This window comes from Cyprinus carpio, chromosome B9, assembly GCF_018340385.1.
Source record: "Cyprinus carpio isolate SPL01 chromosome B9, ASM1834038v1, whole genome shotgun sequence".
Lineage (NCBI taxonomy): Eukaryota > Metazoa > Chordata > Actinopteri > Cypriniformes > Cyprinidae > Cyprinus > Cyprinus carpio.
In genome coordinates, this window is record NC_056605.1 from 32,310,135 (window position 1) to 32,331,297 (window position 21,163).

Here is a 21,163-nt window from a genome sequence, read left to right on the forward strand (position 1 = left end):
ACTAGAAAATTGATTTACACTTGTCTTGTCCTATGTCCAGGACACGACTCACTGCGAGGTCGCCAGTTTAATCTGAACAGCTCTTAACGCAGAGTGGATGGTTAGATGCATGATGAGCTAGTATTAAAATAAAATAAATAAAATAAAGGTCTTTCCAGCATTAAGGTAATAACATTAGCTACTTTCTTTTTTAATCATGTTGTTTCAGTTATAAATTTGACTGGTAAATGATAAGAATTATATTAAAACGTGTTTTTGAACAATTTATTTGTCATTTGAATATTTGATTTTAAGTAGGGAGTCAACAAAATCGATTTAAAATCGGTAAATCTGATTTTTTTGTGAAAAAAATTGGGGATTTTTTTTAGTCCATCGCCCAGCCCTGCAACAGTTTGTTTTTTTTTTTAGTTAAGGCGACTTCCTCTGAAATGAAGTTATATTAACTAAGAAACTTTATTGCACTTTACAGTAGTCAACATTTGAAGTGGATCAAACATTTCTTTAAAGTTGTTTTGTGACCAGTATGTCCTAAAAACCTGTTCTGCAAGTTTGAAAACCCCGAAAGACACAGTCCATATGAAAAGAGCAAGAGATTCACACCTTTATATCAACCCCCACAAGCTATACATAACTACCCCAAAACCCCCAGCCCCCTCCAGCTGAACTGAACTCGGTCTGTTTTTGGCTGTGAGGACGGTGGTTCTCATATTACTGGGTTGAAACATGCCTGCACTCACAGCAGCCCTACTATTTTTATTCATTATTTTCCCGCAGCCCATATTATTATTATCACTAGACCAAAATAATCAACAAATTCTCAATGATTATTAATCATTATTTTTGAGAAAATCGTAGACGTTTGTGAACGTAGACGTTTGAGGCAGGCTTTAAGACCAAGCAGAATCCTCTGCAGCTGCTCCCACTTCACAGCTAGGCGCGAGCTCTCAAACTGACCCAGCTTCAACCGTCCATGTTTGGATTTTATGAAAAATCAGTTTGAGCTGAATACAACTTACTGATCATGAGCCCAACATTTAGCAAGGCGGAAAACAACATCAGTCTACCTGAAGGAAGACGTATTTCATTGAGCTAATGCTGTTAAATAGAGTAATAATAATAAATAAACACTGTAGGCTATTCTTAAACTTGGAGCTCATTATATTGAAGTACAAATCCAAACACCAGAAGCAACCTACACTCTCTAAGTGTTTCTTTCATTGAAAAGTATGTATTTATTTATTCACATGGCTATATGGTTGAAATAATATTTTAGTTGAAAACTTTAAGTGCCATTTGTTTAAAAAAATGCATCGTATAGAAATGTTTCATAGACCTTCAGTTGTTATGCTTTAAAATCCCATGGACAGACATAGGACATATTATTGTACATTACAAATATTTCGATCGTCTTATTTTCTTAAAGAGTAAAATACTTATTTTTCTTCAAGAATATAGGCTAAAACATTATAAATAAAGAATTAAAAAAGGACCTCTATTAGCCCTTATTTTCCATTTCTGAGGTTAATTTGCAACGACTTGTGACTCCCCTGACAGTGCCAACGTTCCTCAAAATAAAAAAAAAATAAAAAATAAAAAAAAACCTTGTTAGAGCTATGTGACCGATTAATAGATTTAAAAAAGAAAAAAAGTGTGTGCTTGGTTTCCGAAATGGAAAACGAATACAGCTCGTAAAAAATGATATGATGAAAAAGTCATGATAACATATTATTAATTCATAGAAATAATTTAAGCAATTAAAACCTTTTTTATACTAGATTCAACTTGAATTTCAATACTATTAAACTGACTTTAAAATTTAAGAAGTTTATAAGCTGGTGAAAACGGTAAAATGTCACAGTGCATGTTAAATAGTCTAAAAATGAACTTGCATCTATATAGTATCTGAAGACCTTGATTGCATGTTAGCATAAAACTAACAATATATTTTGACTTTTTTTTTTTTTTTTTTTTTTTTTTAAATGACAATTATTTTTTTTAATATGTGACAGCAACCTTTATATCAAACATTTTGAAATCTTCCACAGCTGAACAACGCAAGAGGCAGATTGAGCGCGCGGAGTGAATGCGCATGCACAAAGTCATTTTTCAGAAGCAATGGAAAAATAAAGCTGGATATAAAATTATAGCTACACGAAACTTGTAAATAGGTAACAACATAGCCTAGATTAGGCCCATACTCTGTTCCTAAGTATATAATGTAAATTTGTTAACCCACAATAACACATTTTAGCCGATTAATCACCTATTTTTCATTTGATGCATTTTTTTAAACACGCTATAAAATAAATTAAAGTTGCGAGAGAGTTGCATTTTATTACATTCAGAAATAATAACGGCAGGCCTAATAATGCTATAGGCTAATGTACCAACAGGATATTTTTAGTTCCCTTCACTTTACAACAAATACTTTAAATTTAACAAATTTATCAGAACAGAACAATAATTACAAATATATAATTCTAATGGATAAATATAATTGCAGTATATAATAATATAGGCTTATAAACAAAACAAAAATAATTTAAAATAATTTAAATCGATACATAAGGTTGGGCTTATCTCTCTCATTCGGGGACAAATCCAAACATGTTGCCCATTTGAAGCTAAACTCTTATTCATTAGGTAAAATAGGCTTTGGATTTCACACGTGTTTCAGTACTCTATGAAAAAAAAAAAAAAAAAAAAAAAATCATGATCAAAAATATGTCAGTGGATTCCGCTGCTCGCGTGAACGCCCGCATGGCTCGGTGAACGACTGCTGTTTCCAGATATGTGTGCGTGAGGCACCAGCGGCGATCAAAGTCACAATTCACAATTTTTGGTCACACAGTAAAGACATAATTCAAAAATGCAAAGTGTAAGCAGTTTGAAAAATCAAGAATAATAACAGAGTTAATAAGAATTATTTGTAATGCTGCACCGTTCTCATTTCGCTCTGCAAAAGGAACCTGAAGATTATTATTATTTTTTTTATTAAGGATTAACTGGAATGGAAAAATTTTGGTTTTTATTCGTTTTTTTTTTTTTTTATGTTCTCATTTCGCTCTGCAAAAGGAACCTGAAGATTATTAAGAGCCTTTGTGTAAAGGTCTTTCTTTAAATTTTTGATGAGTAGACTGTAGCCTCAAGACTATCCTATTTTTAATGGCTTTTAAGGATGTTATAATGTATATTACAATGTTTATTGTTTTACGTCTTCGCAAAAACATTTCGCAATCCGTCCCTTTGCGCCACCTGGAGGTAGTTTCGCGCGAATGATCTTTAACACGCGACTGACTTGCAGTTAACAACGGGTGGCGGTATTACCCATTTTGGTTGTCAACCTACTGTAGGTGTGCTACTTGATTGTAATCTTTTCTTTGAAAGACATATTTCTAGAATTAGTAAAACTGCATTTTTTCCATCTCCAAAAATATATCTAAATTATGATCTATGCTCTCAATGTCAATGCAGAAACGTTAATTAATGCTTTCATGACCTCAAGGTTAGATTATTGTAATGCTTTATTGGGTGGTTGTTCTGCACGCTTAATAAACAAACTCCAGCTGGTCCAAAATGCCGCAGCTACAGTTCTTACTAGAACCAGGAAAGTATGATCATAATAAGGGGTGGTCACACTGCACTTTTATTTTCATTGACTTCCATTCATACGCATGCGAATGTGTCAGACCGAAAAAAACGCAAGCTCATGCAAAAAAATTCGCATTTCGCTGCATTCCAAAGTTCAAGTTTGGTGAACTCTGACCTGCAAATTTGCTTCACGTGAAGATGTGGGACCAGTAGAAGATCGATAGGTCACTCCGTGACCTCTCTGTACAGAAATTCAAAAATTAAGGAAGCCTAATTTTAGCGCAACATCCTAGTTTTATATAATACATCTTTAAAAGATTAAAAAAAAAATTAAAAAGAAGCTGCATGGGTTCGCAGTGTCAGTGGAAACAGGAACAGATGGTACATTTGAATGAGGACACATTTTATATTTTTTTATTGCTTAGTGTGTATATATTTATAGAGAGAGAGAGAGACAGAGAGTACAACATAAGACGCTTTCGACGGCCGTCGCAAAAGACACAGTATAAGCACATATTAATCCATGTTTGTGATAGCTGAGGGGAGACCGCTATAACCTGCTCCCGCCCATATTCACAGCGGCGTCCGAAAAAAATTTGCACGTTCAAAGTCCTAGTGTGACTGCCCCTTTAGCCCGGTTCTGTCAACACTGCACTGGCTCCCTATCAGACATTGTATAGATTTTAAAATCTTGCTTATTACTTATAAAGCCCTGAATGGTTAGCACCTCAGTACTTGAATGAGCTCTTATTGTGCAATAGTCCTCCACGTCCGCTGCGTTCTCAAAACTCACCCTATAATATCAAAATCAACTGCTGGCAGCAGATCCTTTTCCTATTTATTACCCAAACTCTGGAATAAACCTACCTAACATTGTTCGGGAGCCAGACACAATCTTGTAGTTTAAATCTAGATTAAAGACCTATCTCTTTAACCTGGCTTACACATAACACCACTAACACATTTCTAATATCCAAATCTGTTAAAGGATTTTTAGGCTGCATTAATTAGGGAAAACCGGAACTGGGAACACTTCCCATAACACTTGATATACTTTCTACATCGTTAGAAGAATGGCATCTACGCTAATATTAGTCTGTTTATCGCTCTGATTCCGAGGTCACCGTAGCCACCAGATCCAGTCTGTTTCTAGATCAGAGGGTCACTGTAGTCACCCAGATCCAGTACGTATCCAGCCCAGATGGTGGATCAGCATCTAGAAAGGACCTCTACAACCTGAAAGACAGCGGAGACCAGGACAACTACTGTAGATGAGCCCCAAAAACAGATCCCCTGTAAAGACCTTGTCTCAGATGACCACTAGGACAAGACCACAGGAAACGGATGATTCTTCTGCACATTCTGACTTTGCTGCAGCCTGGAATTGAACTGCTGGTTTTGTCTGGCCAGAAGAGAACTGGCCCCTGACTGAGCCTGGTTTCTCCCAAGGTTATTTTCTCCCTTCTGTCACCGATGGAGTTTTGGTTCCTTGCCGCTGTCGCCTCTGGCTTGCTTAGTTGGGGACGATATCGTCAACTTGATTGCACAGATAATATTTAAAATTAACTGAGCTGGATGATGACATTGAATTCAATGATGAAACTGCCTTTTTGCTTTATTGACACACTATTTTTCTATTTAATGCTGTTCAGTTGCTTTGTTACAGTCTGTAATGTTAAAAAGTGCTATATAAATAAAGGTGACTTGACTTTCCTTTCCATGAACTTGTTTATGGAGCGCTGTTTTAAAATCCGTTATCTTAATTATTTAAGTCAGATATATTTTGCATATTTTTTAATGAAAACAAATTGTGATTTTTATTTTAGGCCTATTACTTACACTGGCAAAAAATTTTCCTTAAAGCATCCCATTTTGTCCCAGGGCTTGAAAACCTGTGCCCCTAGGCTAGTTAGATCCATGCAGCAACTTGTGAACGATGCTCTTATGTGGCTTCACTGTTTAGTGACATCACTGAATGCTCGGGGAAAAACATTTTGTCAGTGTCGGTCACAGTGCCTTTTAATTGCTGTTTTGAATCCAGCAATTAGTTTAGCTCTGGTTATGGCAAGTGTAGTATAAAAGCTTTTGTTTATTAGAGGAATAATAAGTTAGCTGGAAAATGTTACATCACGACCATACTTTTGGATGACGTTTGAGCCCATATAGCCTTTACACGGCTTTGTTCTGGTTTGCCAGTTGGTCATGAATTTCCACAAATTCAATAATATTTAGGCATTGTTTCTTTTGCTTAATCCTCACCGTCTAACCCTCTTATTTCACAGGGGGTTTATTTTTGTCTTCATCTTTTAATCACTGTTTTTACATTTCTTACTGTGGTAAAACGACATGAAAGATTTCATGAATTAAGAATTCATTCGATTTATTCATTTGTTCCCTCATTTTCAGTTAAATCATGGGTTTAAGGAAATAATTAATGAAACATGGACAGTTGCCACAAATTAATAAGTTGTAGGATACAAGTTGTAGAATAGCCTTTCTGTCCTGTGTCCTGAAGCCCTGCAAAGTGCACGATATGAAAATTCTCTCACAGCCGCTCACACGTGTTCTGCGCATGAGCCCGCACACAGCCCAAAATTAAATAGGCTAATCGACCATCGATTGCTTTAATCGACTGCATCTCTTATCGACAATTAATCGATCATCGATTAATCGTTGACATCCCTAGTGTCATCGATTAATCGTTGACATCCCTAGTCCAGTTTACTGTGAAGATCCTTCAGTACAGCACAGAGATGCTTTGCTCCCAAATCTCTAAGTTTATTCCCAGACAGAATCAGTTCTCTCAAGTGTGAGGGGTTTGATCTCAGAGCTGAAGTCAGAGCAGCACAACCTTTATCTGTGACGCCACAATCACTCAACCTGTAGAGAACAATGACACACTCTTCACTCTCTCAGATCAGATCAGTTTAGCTGTGAATCCATTATTAAAGAGAAAGTACAAATCAATGTGTGATGCATCACTGGAAGGAGATTTAAAATGTCAAAAAACAAAAAAAACATGATCATAAATCATTTAAAGCCTCATTCAAAAAAAAAGTATTTATTACACTGTCAGGATGTTTTCACCAATTAGTCAGTCTTATGTAGACATTCATTCAAATCTATTTAATCACACTGTTCATTACACTGAGCTTTATAGTGGTGTTTTGATCTGTATTAATATGTATGGAGTAGTGGAGTGTGTGTGTGTGTGCGTGTGCGTGTGTGTGTGTGTGTGTGTGTGTCCATCACCCAAGGATATAGAAAAACCTGAGATCAGCTACACTGTGAGATATTATTCATACTTAGTGTAAATTGTGTCAGATAGTACTTACACCTCAATGTATTGCAGTGCTTTAAAAAACAGTAGGTAATAACATATTCTTTATATGATTCTATTGATTATAAAAAACAGATGCTGTCTTCTAGTGTCCTTCCTTGTGTCTATTCCTAAAGCCCCCTACACCTGCTCCTAATCACACTGAAGCTGCTGATCAGTAAAGCTGTTCTTGAAGCTGCAGGAAGAGACTCACGCTTCTGAGTTTGGGAACAATATGAGCTGCATGTGATTGATTCTCCAGAACATCTGATCAACGTGAGGACACCACATATAATTTCAATTATATACATGTTAGATGGTTTTATTTCCATGTTTTGAATATTTCTTATGTTTTCTTTAATATAAACACCTCTCTGAGCTAATATACAATAGAATAAATGAGAAGAAATGCAGATTTGTACTCGGGTCGGTCCCGCCTCAAAAAGCCACTGTTCTTACTCTCTCACTTATCTGACTGCTTTCTTTAGTAATTTTGTCTGCTAACAGTCAAGCCTTTGCTAACAAGATGAGCTATTAGCACTTAGTGTAACAGAATCCATTTAAAGGTGTTGCTAATGCAGAAACAGCTTTAACATGAACCACAGAAGTCCACACATGAACAAGAAACAAAGTCACACAATTGTCTCATCCAATCAGTAGTTAGTATTCCATTCACAAACAATACCTATCTTTTTTTTACATTTTGTCTGACTTGTCATTGTGTTTTCTGGCTTTCTGGGTGATTTGTTTTTCACTTCACAAATATTTTACAGTGTGTCATATATAATCTTACCTCAGTATCTCCAGATTACAGTGAGGATCCTCCAGTACAGCACAGAGGCACTTCACTACTGAATCTCCTAGTTTTATTCACAGACAGAGATTCAGTTCTCTCAGGTGTGAGGGGTTTGATCTCAGAGCTGAAGGTCAGAGCAGTACAACCTTCATCTGTGACGCCACAATCTCTCAACCTGTAGAGAACAATGACACACTCTTCACTCTCTCAGATCAGACTCAGTTTAGCTGTGAAATCCATTAGTAAAAATAAAATACAAACACAAATGACAAACACAAATAAACATGTTTTGATGGATCACTGGACTGAGATCTAAAATGTCACAGAACAAAAACATGAGCCTGATTTAAGATAAATATCACCACTTTGTTGCACAATGTCAGAGGTTTAAAGGGGTCATGAATTGCAAAACCAAAATTCCCTTGATCTTTTGAAATAAGAGGACATTGTACTATAAAAACATCCTGTAAGTTTCAGAACTCAAAACTTTGTTGTTAATCTAAAAACAACTTATATATAAGGCAGTCTGCCAAAACAACAGCTTGTGTAATGATCTACTCTATGATGTAATAGTGTGATAGATCACTGTTGCTTTGTCTCGTTACAGATCGTCTGATATGTATTGAGTTTTTTACGTCCATCTGTGAAGGACATAGACGGTCAAACCACACAACTATCAGCCAATCACAGCAGTGTGTGTTTACTTCTGAGTCTACAATCCTCCACATCTATTCAAACACAGCGGTTCTGATGAGGAGGTCCAAAAACAGGACAAAAAATAAATTATTACTTCTAAATTATGATGTTTTTTGATGAAAAAACCTGACAACATTACAAGTGGACCTCAGAGAATGGAACAAAATAAAAACAGAAGCAGTTCATGATCCCTTTAAAAATTACAAAAATGTAAAAATTAAAAAAAATATATATTAACAGACATTTTAAATTATTGACCAACCCAAATAATTTATTCATATGTCACTTCTCTGTCTCTGAATCTAACGGTGTCACTGATTTGATATAAAACACATCTAAATATTGGCCACTAAACTCTGGACAACATCTGCAGCACTGAAGATTTATGAGCTTTAACTTTTCTAAACATTTTAACAGTGAAGTGATTGTTCTCAGTGATACTTACTGAACTGATCTGGATTCTTTAATCACAGGCAGCAACTTCAGAAGAACTTCCTTATTTTCAGGCTTATTCTTTCCTTTAACAAATTTATCAAGACGAAACTCCTTCAGTTCCTCTTCTGATGTCAACAACACAAAAACTACAGCTGACCACTGAGATGAAGAGAGTTTGGCTTCCTTTATTCTCCCAGATGTCAGATACTGTTGTATTTCCTGCACTAGTGAACGATCACCCAGTTCATTCAGACAGTGGAACAGATTGATGGATTTCTCTGGAGAGGGTATGTTCCTGATCTTCTTCTTGATGTACTCAACTGTTTTCTCATTGCTGTCAGATCTGCTTCTTTTCAGTTTCATTATTTGTTGTAGGAGAATCTGATGAGACTCTACTGACAAACCCAGAAGGAACCGCAGGAAAAGATCCAGATGTCCATTTTTACCCTGAAGAGCCTTATCCACAGCTCTCTGATGCAGCTCAGATGATGAAACATGCTTTAAAACAAGAATTGAATCCTGTCCAGAAGTTTAGATGGGGCATTTTGTTTGGTGATTGGCTCAAACACATTTCTGTGTTGTTGTTTGTCCAGGAGAGGTGCATATATAGAGCTGCTAGATGTTCCTGAATGCTCAGATGAACAAAGCAGAAGACTTTCCCCTGATACAAGCCAAACTCCTCTCTGAAGATCTGAGTGCACAATCCTGAGTACACTGATGCTTCTGTCACATCAATGCCACACTCTCTCAGGTCTTCCTCGTAGAAGATCAGGTTTCCTTTCACAAGCTGCTCAAAAGCCACTTTCCCCAGTTTGAGGATCATGTCTTCATCCGTCACCTTCTTCTCATAGTGCTTCTCATGTTTGATGTTGGACTGAAGGATCAGGAAGCGTGTGTACATTTGAGTGAGAGTCTTGGGAATCTCTCCACTCTCTGCTGGACTCAACATCTTCTCCAGAACAGCGGCTGAGATCCAGCAGAACACTGGGATGGCGATGTGGCACATGATGTAGAGGCTCCTTGATGACTTCAGGTGTGAGATGATCCTGTCGGCCAGACTCTGATCACTGATTCTCTTCCTGAAGTATTCCTCCTTCTGTGGCTCATTGAAGCCTCGTACCTCTGTCACTCGATGGACACACTTAGAGGGGACGAGATCAGCTGCTGCTGGTCTGGAGGTGATCCAGATGAGAGCAGAGGGAAGCAGATTCCCCACAATGAGGTTCACCAGCAGCACGTCCACTGAGGCTGATTCAGATATATTACACAGTTTCACTTCGCTCTTAAAGTTCAGAGACAGTCGACACTCATCCAGACCATCAAAGATGAACAAGACTTTATATTCATCACTGGATATTTCCATTTCTTTAGTTTCAGGGAAGAAGATATGAAGAAGATCTGAAAGACTGAGTGTTTTGTCCTTCATCAGGTTGATTTCTCTGAAAGGAAGTGGAAATATGAGCTGGACGTCCTGATTCTCTTTCCCTTCAGCCCAGTCCAGGATCAACTTCTGTACAGAGACTGTTTTTCCAATGCCAGCGACTCCCTTTGTCAGCACAGTTCTGATGGCTTTGTGTTGTCCAGGTAAAGGTCTAAAGATGTCAGTGCATTTGAGGCTGTGTCCCTCGGTTGCTGCTCTCCTGGATAGTGTCTCAATCTGTCTCACCTCATGCTCATTACTGATCTCTCCACTCTCACTCTCTGTGATGTAGAGCTCTGTGTAGATCTCATTCAGGAGTGTTGGGTTTCTCTGCGTCGCTGTTCCCTCATACAGACGCTCAAACTTCTTCAGCAGATTTGATCTAAACCTGTGGAGGACTTCATGCCTGGAAAATTAAAATACTGCATTATTAAATAAGATAATGAGTGTCTTTTATGGATTCTGTATCATAATCAAATAATCTTTTACAGAAATATTAGACCTGAAATCAGTCTTTGTATCTTCACTACAGGGCCGTTGAATGCTTGAATCTGATTAGCTGACGAACGTTCTGAGATGTGCAATTATTTTCTGGGACCCGCATTACAGTTCCATATCACTTCACATATAGTAAAGCGATAATAATGGTCACGCAGTTTGCACAAAAAGGTGTTGTCAGTGCTACCCTGACGATTTTATCAGTTAGCCTATACAGTGTAGCAACTGAAAGGCCACACATGACATTTCTCATTAGCGAGGTAATAACAGCGCTGTTTAGAGACGCTGCAGCAGAAGAGTGTTTAGAGACGCACATAGGTTAGTTAACGTTAGCCTAATTCACACAATCTCTCCTCTCTCTCTCTCTGTGTCTCTGTCACTCTCGCTCTCTTTCTAATAACTTAATTTATAACTGCATTAGAATGCTATCAACGGCCCAAGCCTCCATTACCAGCTTTAAATGTGTTGTTTTGGTACTAGCAAAAGAGGCATTGGATGAGATGCGGAAGAAATAGTCCTACTCACAATGGTGATTTAAGTACAAAAATTTGTGCAACGGATAACAACCGAATCCCTTTAAATAAATCATTGGCTCGATGTCTTGAGGTGTGGTAACCGTAGTATAAGTGGGATAATTGACTCCAGGCAGTTTAATTATTAGAAAAATAATGCACACCCGAGGTGGTGATGCGGCCACGACGCGAGGCATACAGTGCCCTCCATAAGTATTGGAACAGTAAAGACAAAATTGCTTTCTCTGCTGTGGAGTCAAGACATTTGCAAATATGATTAAAAGATGAATATGCGACAAAACTTACAGAGCCGGGGGTCACATTTTATATTTAGGTCTTTCGACAACGTCCTTCGGTCCCTTTTTTTACCAAATAAAAAGGACAGCACTTTTTTAGAGTTCATCCCACTATTTGATGTGAGCATAAGTATTGGAACAGCTGAATTTATGGCAGATGTAAAAGATTAAAAGCTAATATTTAGTTGCAGATCCCTTGCATGCAATCAGAGCAGTGAGTCTGCAACCCATAGACATCACCAGACTCTTGGTCTTATGCTTTGAAATGCTTTTCCCCCCCCCCCCCTCCAGCCTTTAATGCAGGTCAGTTCCAACTAGTTGCTTGTTTTGGGGAGTTTCTGTCTTTAGTCTCCTCTTCAGCTGGTGTAATTAATGTTCAGTCGGATTTAAATCTGGAGATTGATTTGGGCAATCTAAGACTTTACATTTCTTTGCCCTGATAAAGTCCTTGACTGAACTGGCAGGGTGTTTTTGGTCATTGTCCTGATCTAATAAAGTGAAGTGCTTTCTAATGAGTTTGGTGGCATTTTCTTGAATATTGGTAGCCAAGATGATTTTGTACCCTTCCAAATTCATTCTGCTGCTGCCATCATACTGTACTTAAGTCATCATTAAAATGAAGATGTGCCTGTTCTAGAGACAGCCATGCACGCCCATGCCATGACACCACCTCCACCAAGCTTTACAGATGAGCTTGTGTGCTTAGGATCATTTGCAGTTCTCTTTTTTTCTCCACACTATTTGCTTTCCAGACACTCAGATAAAGGTTAATCTTTGTCTCATCGGTCTGTCCATCAACTCAGTTCAAAACTCTACTGGCTCACATTTGTGAAGAATCTTGCCTTTCTATGTTTGGTGCTGATCAGAGGTTTGAATCTTGCTGTGTAGCTTCTGTAATTCTATGTCAGATTCTCCTGCGGACTGTAGATTGTCAGAGCATCACCCCAGCTTTCTGGAGGTTGTTGGTGATTTTTTCAGACATGTATTTTAGGTTTCATTTTCACAACACAGCTTTATGATTTGTCTCCAACCAAGCTCATCAACTACACTGTTGTTTTTCTCCAGCCGATCAGGTCGTCGTTGGTTGCTGATGTCGGCGGTAGTTTTCAAACCTCATGATTTCTCCATGCCCTTTTTTTTTCCTTTAGTTCTAATTGACTTCCTCTTTTCTTTTATCATCCAAATTGCTTGCTTTTCTTTCATAGTCGGCTTCCTCGTCTTCATCCTGGTTTGTGTGTGTCATTGTTGAATGCAAGACTTAGAATGCAGAAGCAATGGATATAACTGATAAGACACATTCCCTGCTTTTAATATCTGAAGAATTAATGCAACAGGTCACAGCTGATCATTTAGAAAGAACCGTGAGGCAAGTGTTCCAATGCTTATGCTCACATCAGATAGGGAGATGACACTCTAAAAGTGCTGATCTTCTTAGCTGGTAAAACATCTTTGTGTTGAATCACCAATAATAAAAATGTGACATTCTGTAGTTTTGTCCTCATATTCATCTTTTAATCATATTTACAGATTTCTTGCCTCCACAGCCAAACAGAACAATTTTTGGGCGCCTTTACTGTTCCAATACTTATGGAGGACACTGTATGTGTGTGTATATAATTTTAAATAACTTTTATTTTAAAACATATTAAAATATATTTTATTTCTGTGATGTGCAGCTGTATTTTCAGCATCATTCACTCCAGTCCTTCAGTGTCACATGATCTTCAGAAATCATTCCGTTCAGTTGATTTGGTGCTAATGAGAGTATTAATTCCTTTCCTTCAAAAACTGAACCAAAAAAACTTACTGACTCACCAAATGTTGAATGGTAGTGTACATATTATATATACTTTAATATTATATAAATTATTTAACAAAAACACTGACTAGATTTAGACTGCAAAACCTGTTAATCATTCAATGTGCCTAAAATATGTTTTAAAATGTAAGACTGCATTAAATTCCTGTATTAGTAACCAAGGTATGACACAATTTCTTCTGTTTCATATAAAAACTACTCACATTATGCTTTCAAACAAATTCACTGACTTACACATCGAAAAACTGAAATCAAGGCTGCATCGATCTTAAATCATCGATATAAAATTACATGCTATAATAATATTTATACAAAAATATACCTGAGATCAGTCTTTGTATCTTCAATCTTATAATCTAATGACTGATGCCACAGATGTGTCACTTTCCTCACAGACACACAGCTGGACTCTGCCCTGATCTCTTCTGATGAACTGAACTATAACACAACAGATTTAGAGCCTTACAGATGCTAATCCTCTAAATTACCAGTATTTATGTTTCAGAAAAAACACTCCATGATGTAGATTAAACAATCAGGGGCCCTAGGTGCTCTTTGGGTGAGGCCCCCCTTTTCACGTTAATCATTTACTTTACAAAAGTAATAAATAAAAGTGTCATATATGTGCTTCATGCAAGTTCGGGTGAACTGTGGTACACACACACAATAACACAAAATATCTAATTAGCACCCACACATTAACACACTCTCTATCTCGCTTCTCACACAAAGTATATGCATTTACACAAATAACACACACATGCTAGAATTTACATTGTCATTTAGGGCAGATGCCACTCTCACACACAATGACTCTCTCAAATGATCACACACAAGCAATCAAAATCAACCAAAAGAGCAATCCAGGATTTTGTGAGAACGTGTGGTGGGTGCTAATTGGTGTTCTCTAGAGCAAGGGTTTGTTTTTGGCCACATTTTCCACTAAAATGAAATTCACGTTGAGCCACAAAACCATTTGATCCCTATTGGTTGACAGATAAACATGGCATACAGCTAAAGTTTAATATTTCAGTTACTGTTACAGGACAGGGACGCAGCAGTCATTTCAGAAGTGAGGGGACAGAAATGTCAAATGTTAATAAAAGAATAATAGAATAGAGATTATAGAATTCTAATAATATAATAAAGTGCTGTCTAAATTGAAAAAAAAAAACTTTTTACAACTTAAGTGGCTAAGAAATAAAATATACTGCTGAACAATAACCATAATTTGTATTCTATAATTTTTGATATTTCCTAATAACAGTTTTATGATCGCTTTATCTACTACAAAAAGTTCCTACAAAACACTTTTTCCCATTTTTATCATAAAATAAGGCAGAAAAATATTTTTATAGCTTCTGTACGTGTAATTATAAATGCAGTGGAAATAGGGTTGCACGTAAAATATCTGCCGATAATTAATGCGCATCTCATCAGTAAAGCCGGACTCTCTAATCAGCGGTAATTTCCATCAGGTGCGTGATTGAGGTGCGATATTTATTCGTACACCACCCCTAACTGTCTTCCTTTTTTTTTTTTCTCCACTGTTTTGTTAAGTGTTTATGTATTGAAAAACACACATAAACCAATATCTTGTTCACTAAATATGTCTCAATGTAGATTTTGGTGAGCAATAACTACATTTACCCTAATATTTATATAAAAACATACCTGAGATCAGTCTTTGTATCTCTAGTCTTAAAGTTCTCTGGACGATCCATAGACCAATCACTCCTCACAGACACACAGCTGGACTCTGCTTCTGATCTCTTCTGATGAACTGAACTATAACAAAACAGATTTAATTCTTTATGATGATAATCATTTTCTTCAGAAGTATTTTATGTTTCATCAAAAACACTCCATGATGTGGATTAAGGTGTTCAGGGGCCCCTAGGCTGCTCTTTGTGTGAGGCCCCCCTTAATCATTATGCTGTACTGGAGTAATGTATTTAGTGTCACACATGGTCCACATGCAAGTACGGTGAACTGTCATACACACACACACATACACACACACACACACACACACACACACCACTCTCTCTCTCTCTCTCTCTCTCTCTCTCTCTCACACACACACTCTCTCTCTCACACACTCACTCTCTCTCTCTCTCTCTCTCTCACACACTCTCTCTCTCTCTCTCTCTCTCTCTCTCTCTCACACACTCTCTCTCTCTCACACACACACACACAAACAAACACACACTCTCTCTCTCTCTCACACACACACACACACACACTGAGTCAGCCAATCCTACAGTGTTTCCTCTACATTCCCAGTGTCCCCTCAGGATTTTGTGAGACTGTGGTGGGTGATAATTGGTTCCTCTAGAGCAGGGGTCTGCATTTTGGCCCATTTCCCACTGAATGTAAATTCACGTGGAGCCACAAAACCTATTTGATCCCTAAAATGAAGATAACATGGCATACAGCTAAAGTTTAATATTCAGTTCTGTTACAGGACAGGGACGCAGCAATCATTTCAGAAGTGAGGGGGACAGAAATGTCAAATGTAATAATAATAATAATAATAATAATAACAACGTCTAATTGACAAAAAAAAAAAAACTTTTACAACTTAAGTGGTCTAAGAAATAAAATATACTGCTGAACAATAACCAATAATTTTGTATTCTATAATATTTTTGATATTTTCCTAATAACAGTTTTATGATTGCTTTATCTACTACAAAAAGTTACTACAAACACTTTTTCCATTTTTTTATCACAGAATATGGCAGAAAATATATTTTATAGCTTCTGTACTGTAATAATAAATGCTGTCAATGGGGTTGCATGATAAATATCGACCGATAATTAATGCGCATCTCATCAGTAAAGCCGGTTCTCTAACCAGCGGTAAATTCCATCAGGTGCGTGATTAGGTGTGATATTTATCATACACCCCTAACTGTCAATTATATCTGTATATTTCATATACTTTATTACCTGTAGATGACTTGAAAAACACACATAAACCAATATCTTGTTCACTAAATATGTCTCAATGTAGGTTTTGGTGAGGCGATATTTATCTTACCCTAATATTTATATAAAAAACATACCTGAGATCAGTCTTTGTATGTCCACTCTTAAACCATATTGGCAGATCCATAGACACATCACTCCTCACAGACACACAGCTGGACTCTGTTCCTGATCTCTTCTGATGAACTGAACTATAACAAAAACAGATTTAATCCTTTATGATGATAATCATTTTCTTCAGAAGTATTTTATGTTTCATCAAAAACACTCCCCATGATGCAGATTAAGGTGTTCAGGGGCCCCTAGGCTGCTCTTTGTGTGAGGCCCCCCTTAATCATTATGCTTTACTGGAGTAATGTATTTAGTGTCATACATGGTCCACATGCAAGTACAGTGAACTGTCATACACACACACACCTACACACACACTTAAGACAACCAGTGTCCCCTCAGGATTTTGTGAGACTGTGGTGGGTGATAATTCATTTCCCACTGAATTGTAAATTCACGTGGAGCCACAAAACCTATTTGATCCCTAAAATGAAGATAACATGACATATAGCTAAAGTTTAATATTCCAGTTCTGTTACAGGAGAGGGACGCAGCAATCATTTCAGAAGTGAGGAGGACAGAAATGTCAAATGTAATATAATAATAATAATAATAATAATAATAATAATAATGTCCTAATTGACAAAAAACAACTTTTAAGTGGCTAAGAAATAAAATATACTGCTGAACAATAACCAATAATTTGTATTCTATAATATTTTTGATATTTTCCAAATGACAGTTTTATGATTGCTTTATCTAAGTTACTACAAACACTTTTTCCATTTTTTATCACAGAATAAGGCAGAAAATATATTTTATAGCTTCTGTACTGTAATAATAAATGCTGTCAATAGGGTGCATGATAAATTTCACGCACCTGATGGAATTTAACGCTGATTAGAGAACCGGCTTTACTGATGAGATGCGCATTAATTATCGGCTGGTATTTATCATGCAACCCTAGCTGTCAATTAGCACTGTATCATTCATATACTTTATTACCTGTAGATAACTTGAAAAACACACATGAAGCATATATTGTCACAATATTGTTTGTCTTCACGTTTAATAAGTTAAGGTTTGTGTTTTTAATTTTTTTCAGAGTTAAATAGATAGCAGCGCCTTTGTCCACATTAGAGATTTCCTGCTTCGGGTATGAATCGGCCTTTTAAAAATAAATTCTTAATTTTAACTTCAAAATCTCCAGACACAAAAACATGAAGGAGACTCCCATCTCTCATCACTTAAGGTGATTTAATACAGTGTTTATTCAAAGTACCTGCATCCTGGAGAAAACTCTTGATCTGTGGATGTTTGTGTGTCCTCCATGATGAAACAGAATCTGATCTGCAGCACTGACTCTCTGAATAGAAATGACAAACAAAACTCAATAATTCAGCTGAACGGATCCTGAGAGAAACAGATCATGAGAGCGGCGTTCACTCAGATACACAATGTTAGTCGTGTATTAATAAATGATCAAATAAACCACACACAACACCAAACACCAATCAAACCACCTTCATCTGCTTGAAAAAGACACCATTAAAACATATAAAACTAAACATCCTTCTGAGTAAATCTGAAAGCGGAAGTCACTGTAAAGCACTCAGCACTCACCTTATTTACACAGATTCACAAAATCCACCGCCTTTCTATGAAGCAGCTACACGAAAATCATGGCTTAGTTCCTATGAAACACTTTGATATTCCGTATAGAATCGATTCTGACTGTTTAAATGGAGAAACATCAACTCTGAACATTTACTTTCACTTTTATTCGAGACACGAGAAACAATGATGGCGCCGAGTGTATTATTGCGCAGCTGTAATTCTTAGGGAGCGTCTTTAAACTCCACACACAGCAGGAAAACGCTTGCGATCTCAAATAATTCGTTCAAACAACGTACACGTTTTAGCATACAAAATCATTTGTTAGCATTTGTACGAAAAAAGAAGAAGAAGAAAAGAAGCAGAGTATATATCAAGCAGCAACCTCCCCCTCTCTCTCGAAACCAACACAGAAGTGACTTAAACTGTAATTCATCGACTGGCCGCTAGAGACTCGCTCCAAAAGAGAGTCAGACCACTGATCTATAATAGAGAGAGAGAGAGAGAGAGAGAGAGAGAGAGAGAGAGACCTCCCATGTTAAAATGGCCAATTTTACAGCAGAAGAACATTAGTTTACAGCCTGGTACAAAAAGTGGTTTTGGTGTATATGGGTAATTTTGCCATTCATGACAACTGTGAGTGTTTATGTAACAGTGAGGGGGTGATTTCTTTTTCCACTCATCTGTTTAAATTAAATTTTGAGTTTGGTGTATGTCACTTGAGTGACAGGTGGATCGCCGCTCTGCTCCACAATAGACCATAACTCGTAGTGTAAAACTGACAAAAAAATGGCTTTAAAGATTTTTATTTGTCCAAAAAATTTAATTATAGTTAAGACACTGGAAATCTGGCAATTAAATGTTTTAATGAAAATAATGTCAAACTTGATTTTTACCACCATTCTAAAGTTACTGTACTCTGTCTTTGCATTGTCCGCAAAAAGTGAAATGTCACGCCAAGACAAAAGGCAGTAACTTCCACATTATATACAATATTTTAGGTGCTGATCACCATTTACACAATTATTATAGTAACATCTGTATAAAATCTAGTGATCATTGGTGATTGGTCTATAACATATAGTATTGTGTTTCTTTATTTTATTTTTTCTGTCTGTAACAACCAGACAGAAAGTTAAACGTGAGTGGATACCATTTTCCTACCAATTTATTTGCAATTTTCGCTAACATTAAATGATGCTAGACATACTTAGCCTGTTATTTTTACATCATATTAAATGAAAATAGCCTATCCTATAAGAATGACTTGCGGACTGAAGTGAACGCCAGCAGGAATAATGCTCAGAATGATTGTGAATTAAACATCTCAGATGACGTTCATTTCAATGGATTTTATCGAGTATCAAGAAAAGGAAAGGATTTAATTGTGAACTGTTAGTGATTTTATGTGTGATACGCTGTCACAGCATTCGAGTCCTCACACGTGCAGAAGTGTTCAGCCCCGGACTGACAGCTGCCACTGAGTCAATAATCTGCTTTATACAAAGACTAAAACACCTTTAAAGGTTATTTAGGTTATTTTACTATCCTTCTCCAGCTCATGTTCACTAAAGTATGTAAAAACATTTATTTTCATCAAGACATAACTCTCATCAAAAATGGTATTGATTTGGGTTATCTTGATTGGTAGACACTTCAGATCCATGGCATCTCTTTAAAACTATTATTCTTAAAAAAATATATTAAAAAATGATATTAAAGCAGAAAACACCTCCAGGACTCACAGAGCCATTACAGTTGCACTCATAAAAATTAGGTTAAACAAGATACGGTTTACTATGAACCACTGGATGATCCTTTTAATACTTGAAAAATACCACTGTACATAAATCTAAATCATCAATCTGTTGCAGATGTATAGTTTAATTAAATAAAAATGAACTTTTAAGAGTTTTATTAATGTAACTAAATGTTGATGTAACTGTCTATGAATGAACGCAGCCTCCTCATCTACAGGATCCTGTATAAAAGCACCTGCTGTTTTTGTAACAGACAACACCAAACAAACCACGTTAATCTGCTCGCAAAAGAAAATATTAAAACATATAAAAATAAACCTCGTTTAGAGGAAATCTGAAAGCGGAAGTCACTGTAAAACACTCAGCTCTCACCTTATTTACACAGATTCACAAAATCCACTGCGTTTCTATGAAGCAGCTACACGAAAATCATGGTTTAGTTCCTATGAAACACTTTGATATTCCGTATTGAATCGATTCTGACTGTTTAAATGGAGAAACATTTGCTTTCACTTTTATTCGAGCACGAGAAACAATGATGGCGCCGAGACTCCACGCAGATATAATTCTTAGGGGGCGTCTTTAAACTCCACACAAAGCGAGAAAATGTGAGGCGCCACGTAGGATTTAAATCAAATTTCGCTTATCAGTGCTTACATAAACACGTGCATATACACCTATAAATTACTCACATATACATGTATATTATTGGACGTTCAAAAATACATTAATGAAATACACGTGCACACTAATATGAAATCCATGCCAATACATATTATGTTAGTAATGAATGCACTTGTGAATAACTTTGGTACTATGACTAGCGGTAAATCCCCATCACCTTCTTTCAAATGGAGCTGCAGTTAATACATAGAGCCGTAGATCACTGACAAGCTACGCTATATCGAGTTCATTATTGAAGATGAATCGCCTTTGATAATGAACTCGATATAGCGTAGCTTGTCAGTAAACTACGGCTCTGTGTATTAACTGCAGCTCCATTTGAAAGCAAGTGATGGGGATTTACCGCTAGTCATGGAACCGGCTTTACTGACGAGATGCGCATGATCATATCGTTCGATATATTGTCCAGCCCTGTTATGTGTGAACTTGTTTATTGATTGGGTTCGCATGATCAACTGATGCTTGCGCGCGCGGTAAATCACCTCCGCGAGATGAAAACAATATCGCACGCGAGGAAACGGGAGCCCGCGAGCTCATTTCAAACTCTCAGGCGCGCGCGCGTGACATGTTCTTTGTAGTGATGGGTCGTTCGCCAACGACGAGAGCTGGCTCGCATATCTGAAGAGCCGACTCTATTTAAAATATATATATATATATAACCTATAGAAATTAAATCAT

At 36.9% G+C, this 21,163-nt stretch overlaps 1 protein-coding gene across 1 annotated transcript in view; it reads right to left on the reverse strand.

The window, feature by feature from the left end:
- LOC109047505 (NACHT, LRR and PYD domains-containing protein 12-like) overlaps positions 1–18,724 on the reverse strand; it is an 83,659-nt gene extending 64,935 nt beyond the window's left edge. The window contains 4 exon segments of the mRNA XM_042731930.1: positions 15,057–15,170; positions 16,454–16,567; positions 17,710–17,791; positions 18,051–18,724. Coding sequence (XP_042587864.1) covers positions 15,057–15,170; positions 16,454–16,567; positions 17,710–17,759 — 278 coding nt within the window. The 5' untranslated portion in view covers positions 17,760–17,791; positions 18,051–18,724.
- Between the last annotated feature and the right edge of the window lie 2,439 nt (positions 18,725–21,163).